The sequence below is a fragment of the Ammodytes marinus genome (assembly GCF_949987685.1).
Source record: "Ammodytes marinus genome assembly, chromosome: 4".
Taxonomy (NCBI): domain Eukaryota; kingdom Metazoa; phylum Chordata; class Actinopteri; order Uranoscopiformes; family Ammodytidae; genus Ammodytes; species Ammodytes marinus.
In genome coordinates, this window is record NC_137233.1 from 23218208 (window position 1) to 23228352 (window position 10145).

Genomic DNA, 10145 nt, shown 5'->3' on the forward strand with positions numbered 1-10145 from the left:
CATTTAAAAGGCCGCAGAAACAGACAGATGGGTAATGGATTGCATGGCAAATCAATGTTGGGATCAATGGGAGACATGCATCAATAAATGGATAGAGAGCTGCTGAAATAGACACCAGAGTTAATGTGGAACAGTGTAGAACATCACTGTGTGGAGCCCCACAGTGGAAAAGGCTAATACGAGTCGGCCCGGCTGATAGGGTGTCTTTCTGAATAATGGAGACAACAACACTGACAGTGATCAGCTAAACACACACACACACACATACACACACTCTCTCTCTCTCTCTCTCTCTCTCTCTCTCTCTATCTCTATCTCTCTCTCTCTCTGTAAACGGCAGCCAATACAAGGCCAATTTCTCGGCCTGCTGTGAAGCTTCAATGCGGTTTCCTGCCAATTTACAGGACTACACTCATCAGACAGTACTGTACACAGTATCAGGGGAACAGTAAGGCAGAAAATGAACAGAAGAACAATTCATTTTTGTTTGTCCTGGGAATCTCTCCTCTGTCCTCACCAGGGACATATGAGCAAACACACACAGTTACTTTCACGAGGACCAAACTATATTGTTATGTTTCAGATATAATGCAGTGTACTGAGCTGACGTGCCGGGGCACATGGTGTCATGGGGGGCGGGGGGGGAGCAGCTTACCACAAGTGTTTTGAACTTGTGACGAACCCAGGTGGCGCTGTGACCGGGGTCTGACTCACCCATGCATCGCTGTGTTTTCAACGTCCAGCAGTGTGACACAGCCCGCTCACTGATAAGTATATTTAATACTCAACAAACTGAGCCACAACAAAATAAGTAAACAGAATGAATTCTAATTCTAAGTAGGCCTCTTCTTGCTCTCCTTGTACAAGCAGGTTGCAAGACACTACAGCTGTTTCGCATGGGCTGGTGCCATAAATCTCTGGTGAATGGCTGGTCTAAGGGTGGGTGCTAAGGAGCAGCTGTACCTGTCTAAAAATAGCGGCAAGGCTGCTGCCGGACAACATGTTAAAGCTCAATATGCAGTTTAGCACAAAGAGCCTATCTCAACAATACCTTCCCACCTGCGTTAACTAACTGGTGGCCTGGCATCAGCATTGCAACACGGGAAGTGACTGACTGTTGTGCAAACTGAACATCTGCGCATCTGACTCAACCCCCCCCCCCCCCAAAAAAAAACAGCGGCCAGAAGCCTGACCACATAATTCAGACACATTTTATTTTTCCAATGAGCTGAACGTTCATTATCAGTGTGTTATGGCCTGAGGCAGAACGCTCCCTCCTCGATGTAGTGACAACCACCGGCCGCCCTGATGGAAAACAAAGCCGAGATGGCACAGCAAACACGAGAGTCATTATGACAGGCAGAGTTCAACCAAGTAACTCAGCACACTAAGCACATTTTATCAGTGTTTTTTTTTTAGTCAGGCTGTTTCTGAGTTATAGAACGGACTGAAATTCCTACATGCTAGCCTGCTAGTTTAAGCTGATAATAAAAAGTGAGTGTACATATACATGAGCCTGTTTTTGTGCATGACTGTGTGTGTGTGTGTTAGTGCATGCGTGTGTACGTGTATTTGGCTGCACACACCTGTTTGGTGTACTGTAGGGTAAATGTTATTGCCAAACGCAGAGGCTGGTAGTGTTAAGAGATGCCATATAGTGCCTCGGGGAGTCACTATAGCTCACAATCTGACTAATGAAGGCCAAGTAATCAAGCTTCAAACTCATCAACCATGTTTGCAGTAATTAAAAGGTTTATGTCCGGCACCAGAGGAGCTGTTTAGTGTCAGAAGTCAAACCTGATGTTTGTTATTTCCTGGGAACCTGATCCAAAAATCTGAAAATTGGACTGCTCTGACTGATCTATGATACTATAATGCCGCATATTATGTGTCACGGTTAGAAATCCAGTCCTGTGCGTTCACACCCTGGCACAGAGATAGTCTACATAGATGTACACGGTGATGGATATAAACCCAATAATCAATTGTATGACGAGAGCTGTCTGTCTGCATTGTGCTGATCTATGTTGTCCTGTGGGACTCAGAGAGAGGCCGTGAGGAGGGGATGGAGGGTCATGCATACTACACAACTCCCGGCCTTGAGATCCACATTTCCTACACTAGAGGTCACATGATGTTCAAAAGGAAAAGAGAAAAATAAATAATACACACATGTCTGCATTTGTAATGTACACATTACAGTTTTTGTAAAGTAATTTGAATGTATGTAAAACAAATTAACAATATTGTTGTCCCCGGTTCTATTCACCTGGAATAAATAGGTTATAAAACATCTGGATGGGTGCGATTTATCATTATGCACATTTCCATGCTGACTAACCGAATTAGGCCTTAGCACAATATTTGGTATAGGATATAATGTTACACCTTCTATCAGACATGCTGACATCCACAAGGATTTTACCCAGCATGCAGCAGGAGATGTTCTACCTCTACAATTCTCCAGGGATCACAAGTGACCTGAAAAGGACATCAAACTGTGGCTCTGGAAAGATGATCTCAATCCCAAATATGAAAAAGAACATTTTACCGTTCAAGACTGAGTGAGAATGCCATCAGATTAAACCTATAACAAAATAAAACAAATTTAGATTTAAATGTGATAATTCAGCAATGTCTTTGCTTTGGAAAAAGACTGACATGGAGCTGTTTCATTTGAAGAAATTTAACCATAGGTATATCTAGAGTTCAAACATTTCGCCACGAGGTGAGTGAAGCAGGACACAAAGTGAGAAAAATGAACGAGTGAGCATTTTTTGGTTTTAGCTAAGGATAGGGCTCTCTCTGGTGGCAGAGTCCTGCTAGTGTTACAGCTGATGCTCATAACAAGCTGGATCCTAATAAATGTATATAAATAGGCACTTCCCATTGAGGGAAAAAACTAAATCAAGTAAAAAGTAAATCACAGATATAGTTTTTAACTGTCAAGTGTGAGTCGTAATGTGCAAGCTTCTCTGTTTACCAGTGAGCCGAGCCTAATAGCTATAGAGACTGTTTTGTTGTGGATCCCCCATTGTTTTCTTGATTACTGCCAGTGGTTGCTTTGCAGCAGCCAATTAAAATCAAATACCATTCTCTGCCATATAACCACCATTGTATTTACTTGTAGATCAATTCCCTTCAGCTGTGCCATTTTACATAATGAATGCAGAGCCTTCTGATGTGTTTGCCGGGTAGGAGATGCAGGCACTGCTTAAGGAGCCGCTTAAGGGCCTGCTGTCCTCCCCGTAGTGCCATGCAATAGTTTGAACTGTAGGCTATATCGAGTCTGGAGGATGATGAAATGGTCTCCTGTAATAATACAACATTCAGGATTTCTTATTTGTTTTTAAGTTCATGCAACGTTTTATAGTCGTGTGTTATAATCATGCTTTATCATGGTCTGAATACATTACTATATGTATTGTTTAACAAGCCACTTTTTTAATACAACAATACTGATATTAATGAAACTAAAATGAGCCAATGGATAAACTGATATAACTGGCCATCTCTGCCATTATTTACAAGAAGGGCACTTATTTTATAAATAAATCAGTTATGGAATAAATACTAAGTATGTTTTTTAAGTATATGGTATGTTATTGAGGTATAATGGCCCCTAATATAATTATATTTCATATATCATTGGATTATTATCACTGATTCATTACGCTGCATGTAAATGTTGTAGCAGGTCAAGGTGGTGCAAAGTTTAACTTCTTTAAATGGAACTTCACATATTTCTATAATACAAGTGAAATGTTTTGTTGCTTGACAAAATATTTACTGTCAACTGTTATGATTGTAGCCAATAGTTAATTTCTTCCCTGTGAGAATTTTCTGCTTCTTTCTTTAGTTCCTAGTTAGTGGCATAAGTGACTGAAAAAGAAAGTCATCATAAGAATAGTGAATGACTTGATTTTGACACCTATTCTTAAATATTACTACACAGTTGCATACATAGCAATACAGTTTTAAGTATTTACAAAAATTAATTATGATATTGGTAGGGAATATTTAAAATACATATTCAATATGATTATTGGAGGTGTTCCGTAATCAGTTGGTTCATCTACAGTATTTTTAGATATGGGCTGTAGCTAAAATAAAGTATGTATGGTGCAACTCTTTTTATGTCAATCATATACATCCTGTTTGTCTCTATGTGCCTCCTGGAGTAAACGGCAGAAAGCTTGGTTTGACACATGATGCAGTGAAAGTTTGATTTCTACGTTTAGAACTACTGGACTGCAAGATTTAAAAAAAATACAGTACTCAAAGTTATAAGTAAACTTGAGCCTTAAGTTGATCATCTGTACATCTTTGTATCTCCTCAATAAAGTTAAATATTAGCCACATAAAGCTGAGAGGGAGTCATAAATGTATAACTCGGGGCATTTGGAGCGACACCACCACTCATCAGAGCCAGGGCACTGACATGTTTTCATCATTCAGTGTGACCTTTGTGCTTAAGTGCCAGATATGAAGGCTGGAACACTGTGTGTGCCCATGTAAAACATTGATTCAATTCATGTGGAGATTCCTATTAACTTTTTAGTAGACTGCTGCTAAAATGGAAGTTTCGTACAAATGCCAACCCTCTGCTTCACTCCTGCATACAAATAATTTGCTATAAAGTACTATATTTATTTATATGTGAATCAGTTATAAAATCCAAACTGTGTGTGTAAGCATTTATTAGGCATTCATTCTGATCTATGAAAGGCTCTCCTCCCAGTCCACCTTCTGTGGCACTGATTGGCTATCTAATCAGCAGAGGTGCCAGTACCACAGATGCTGTCTCTCAACTAATTGCATAAAAGCACTGCAGTGCATAAGGCACAGGTGCTCGGGTCTCTTTGGAAAGTGTTTTGCTTTCTTGTGTATCCTTGATGGTCTGAACAAGTATTTCCCAACATAATCTTTATGAGGATTTGATTGCTTAGCAGCTCAAATTGAACACAAAAGGGTGGATATGCAAGACGTGTTGGAAAAGACACAAAAAACACTCATCTAGCAAAATACTACTTTGTTTAATAGCAAAGCGAAGTGAGAGCAAGCGACTCTCTGGAATCTTGTTCCAATGCAGTAACAGTAGCTAAATGTGATTCAAAACACAAAATAGCACCACAAAGCATTTTCACCCATTCTACAGCAGATATACTCCAGTCTTAACTACCTCAGCAACTGTTATTCATTAAACTAACATGACCAAAAACATATTGCACCCTTTAACCTTTGGTTAAAATAATGATTTCTGCAAGATTTCACTTTTCACAATTTTGCAAAAAATATTGCTTTGACATGGACAGGACACACCACGAAAAAAGGAAAAAAGTAGGCACTGCAGGAAAATAAGACAAATAATAGAACATTGGAATTCGGCTGTATAAGCCAAAACCATTCTTTTGAAACAGAGGCTCCACAAGAAACCTTGCCACAGCTCATCCTCCACTACCCCTAAAATCCCTGAAGACATAGGCCTAATAGTGTACACATCTGGTTCTTGGCCAAGTGCCCATGCCCGCATTATCAACAAGCAGTCTGGAGTTTGGCTCCTTTATGTGTAGCCCCCTCTGCCCACCGTGAGCGGTGGGGCCCTGAGTCATGTTGGTGACGTCTGCTAACTCCCTCCTCTGGGACAGGGTGGTCACCATGTGCTCCAGCTTGGAGCGGATGTTGGAGTAGTGTTGCTTGCGCTCTTTGGTCAGCTTGTGGAAACTGTCCTTTAAGGTGCCGTCGGGGGCCGCGTGGGTGGGCTCGGTCTGCCTGGGAGACGCAGAGGAAGGAGAGGATGCCTGGTTTGGCTCTGTGTCTGTCGGTGTCATGAGGGTGGGGTGTTGTAGGTCCGTCTGGGTGTCACTGTCTGTCAATGAGCAGCTGGTCTGAGTGGACGCGTGGCAAGGCACAGTGCTGGGGGACACAGGGTCCTTCTCTGCTGGCTGATCTAGAGGGTTATTTTGAGCGGTGCTACCTGCCAGTATCTCCTCCTCTTCCATGTTCTGCTGCTCGGTCCAGTCCTTCTCCCCTATGGTGGAGGACTCACTTAATGGGTTGGTTTTAGGCTGATCCGGAGTGGCAGGTTCACACAGGGGCTGCACAGCTATGGTTTGGGGTTTCTTCCGACTTGGCGTGCTGCTGGTCAGACAGGCTGGCTCCACAGCCCTCACTCTGGCCAGGTGAGGGGAGGAGGAGATGAGCGAGCGCGGGATCAGGAGATGCTCGTAGATGCCGCTGTTTCGCACACTGGGAGGTCCTCTGGTGTTTACAGGGAGAGACTGGGCGTACAGGATGCGGAACTCCTCATCGAATTTCTCCGTTATCTGACCAGAGAGCTCGATCAGGTTGCTGCTGTTTAGTTTGCCATCGGTCCAGTTGAACCTGCATGTGAATAGGGGTTTACCAAAAGTTAACACCTACCATGATCCAAACCCAGCAAGAAAAATGTAATTACTTAACAGACTGGTAAATCTGGGAGGTTCAGGCCTTTCCATATAATGCGTATGACTCAAGGTTAAACGGTTAGCCAGGCTCTTACCTGTAGGAACCCGTAGCCACTCTGTTTCCATCGATCAGCATGAACCGCTCATGAACTTCCCCAGTGATCCTGGCTCCTGATCTCATGTAGTAAGTTGTGCCGGTTATGGTTCGCACTCTCATTTGCTTTAAGGGTTTAAAAAAAACAACACAGGGTCAGAAAGAGTGACAGCTCAGTCGTATCATATGTTGAAGGACAGATTTTAGTCTGGTGTCATCCGATGTTGGTATTGTGCACAAAGAGCCACACCCGGCTTTACTGAACCAACCACACACCCGAAGGTCGTCCAGGCGAACGCCGACATTTCTGCACATCTTGAGGAAAGCCGGGGCACAGGATTGGTCCAGCAGGATGTACACAGGGACGTTGCGGGTTGTGCACGCCTCCTGGAGATCCTTAAAGATATCCAGGTCTGTCAGGGAGTCTGTAGCTATGGCAATCACCTGCAGTGGAAAATTACACAAGAATTATAATAATAGAATTAATTTTTAGGGCTGCAGACGTGCTCTCCCAGATCCAGCACCTAATGACTGTGTTTTTTAATAGTTGTCAAATGCAAGGCCTTATTCAAACATTGCTGCGATTTCTCTGTCAGGCACAATCTTTCTATTGACTGTGGTCTGTTACCATGGCAATCTGCAGTAAAGCATGGTCAGCAAACAAGTTACTTTTGTACAGGAGACGAGGAAGGTGCACTGTAGGGCATGTCTCCATTTTCACGAGGAAGAATGGAATTTCACATGCTGTGGTAAAGGTTATGTGTGGAGGATTAGACACGGATGTTTACATATTTATTGCTTCAAACTTGTGTTATCCACATGCAGCTTTGTCTGCAGTTCTCCCCCCGCCCACCCCCTTATTTGGATGATGGTGTGTGTTGACAGCATATTGTTAGGAAAAGGTGTGAAAACAGAGTTAAATTTCACAGAAATACAGGAACAGGCTGCTCCTGAGTGAGCAAACAGATGCACTGTGTGCCGTTACAGAAAGGGGCGCAGTTGAACAATAAAGACTGTGTGTGCACATATACAAAAAGGGCTGACGATCTAGTGTGTCAACGTGGATGAGAATATTTTATTTGAAGACCACATTATTAACTGTAAACCATAGGAAAAGAAATCTAGTACTCAAAGTTCTCTAATGAAAGAGGGAATGCAAATGTTCTTATAGGGGAACAAAAGCAAGTCGGGGCACATCTGGTACACAGGCCCGGCACAGGCCCGAGGTGCTGCTGGAGACGCACACTCCCTTCCTGCTGGAATGTCTCTGTTTAAAAACCTAGAGGTTGAACTTGAAGCTCCAATCAGCAACATCTCCACCATGAATATTCATGCTCGGCTTTTGTTTGATTTAGCCCTTTGTTTACTGCCTTCTCTGTGATCAGGATTTCAAAAAAGCTGAATGTTACAGATGCAGCCTGATCAAGGCAATTCCTTTGGGGACAAATCTGGCATGTATTTTAAGGATGATACCAAGACGAAGATAGTCCCAAAAATAGTTTTTAATATATATGTACACACACAAACACTCATTTTAGTGTGTGACAGGGTGTGATTAAAAACAGAATTTGAATGACAGACAAAATAATAAACCTATTTTGAGGTACACACACACACACACACACACACACACACACACACACAAAATTCCAGAATGTAATACAACTAGATAGCTGCTCAAGGAATATCATAATGAAACATTATAACAATTTAGCAGCAGAACTTTATTGCATGATGGAGTTTGTAAAGGAAATTAAAGAATCAGTTGCCAAATGATAAAAAACATTATGATATGGTATTTTAGATAAACCACTATGCAGCTGTGTTTTTAATACATTATTAGTGCATACCTCTCTGGCACTTTTAATCATACGCCTGGCGGCCTCCTTGCAGCTGTAGATGCACTCCCCGTAGCTGGGCTGGAAGTGCGCCACGGCCCTGGTGACTCCCCGGTAGGATCCGGCGGTGAAAGCGGGCCAGCCCATCTCTAGCACTGGCGGCTCCACGTCAGATACCTCGGGGAAGTAGGTGACGGAGGAGCAGTCCATGGAGCTGCTGAGGGACTGCTCCAGCGCCGTGTCCTCCCCGGCGAGCAGCGACACGCATCGCGGGGGCACGACGGCGGCGCTCTTGATCCGCTGGATCTCATCGTCCGACAGAAAGTTGGGCAACTTCTCTCGCCCGAGGAAACCCAGGAAGGTTTCGAGCCCTCCGGACAGCAGCTCCTCCAGGGCCAGCCGGTGTCTCTCGTTGTACAACTCCGGCAGGTTCAGGTCATCGGCCCGGGTTTGTTTTGGACCGAGCCTCAGGGGTGAATCGTCCAGGAACTGCGATAGAGCCATATTGTTTTGGATGTTGTTGCCCCGCACTTCCACTCCAACAGAATATAGCTACAGTAGCGCAGGTGGCACTGTCCGCAGGTAACGTTCCACCTACAGGAAGCCAACTTCGTATTTCTTTTTTTCCCTCCGTTCCTGTGCGTCGTGGATCCGTATTGGCTGCCGGAAGGTTCGTCGACACAGAACGGCGTATCCGTGCTCGCTGAGTCAGGCTGTCACTCTAATGTAAAGCCAGTGTCATTGGCTCATTCGGAGGAAAACAAGCCTGCTGTACGTCCCTCTGCTCTGTCCTGATCCGGTTACACTACAGAGAAGCAGGAGAGAGCTCTCACTCTGACACCTTTTCCTTGGATCAGAGGGTTGGATTCCGGCAGATCAGAAGCATCAATACCGGTACGATTTGGACTTGGACATTTTTGGATTTTTGACCAAAATGTATTAATTTTCTGAACATCCCACAACATCAAGGACATATTTAACCCTAAGAAACAGATATTTTCCCATCTCAGGGATCAAAGACCTTTAATTATTGGCCATTATTGTATGTTATTGGCACCAATTTTTTTCAACCCGTTATGGACACTGTGGCACCTGTCTGAATATGATTATAAAATGTATTCTTTATAAAATCTACACTTTTGTACTATTCAGATGTCCCCAAAACTAATGCAATATTTGGAAATATAGAAAATACACAACATGTCACTTTTCAGCAATACTTAAGTATGAAATTGGTACCTTTTGTGACAGCGATCACACCATTTTTGATCAAAGTGTGATCAAAATGTGGTTTTACTTCATATTTTTAACTAAAATCAATATTCTGATGATTGCCCAAAGTATTTCAGACATAGTTCAACAAACAGTTCATATTTTTTATAAGCTTTAAGGAATAAATACCATAAATGCAGGTGTGACGGGGTTGAAATTAGGGTAACGGGGTTGAAAATAGTAACGGGTTGAAGGGGACATAAACAGATTAGAGTTTATTTTGGACTCAAATTACTTTCAACTGTCAAAAAAGTAACGGGGTTGAGTGTAACGGGGTTGTGATTTTTTGCTCATTATGGCTGCTGCTCTGCATGTGTGAATAACAAGAAAGCACACATGGCATGCATGAGATAAGAAATCATAAATGTATTAAAAATTACAAATATAATTTTCACAAGTTATTGTTTTCTATCTTTATTTCATGTAACGGGGTTGAGTTGTTAAGCTTGACGACTACAATATCAACATTTAAATGACTGTTAATATTTAATATAG

The 10145-nt window shown here is 42.7% G+C and overlaps 1 protein-coding gene across 1 annotated transcript; it reads right to left on the minus strand.

Annotated features, from left to right (window-relative positions):
- Window positions 1-5017: 5017 nt before the first annotated feature.
- On the minus strand, window positions 5018-9905 carry fam83d (family with sequence similarity 83 member D). Its single transcript, XM_080026995.1, has 4 exons — window positions 8391-9905; window positions 6817-6984; window positions 6542-6666; window positions 5018-6384 (listed from the first exon to the last, which is right to left on the minus strand). Exons 1-4 carry the CDS (start codon window positions 8880-8882, stop codon window positions 5487-5489), a joined length of 1683 nt encoding a protein of 560 aa, XP_079883121.1. The 5' UTR covers window positions 8883-9905; the 3' UTR covers window positions 5018-5486.
- Window positions 9906-10145: the final 240 nt, after the last annotated feature.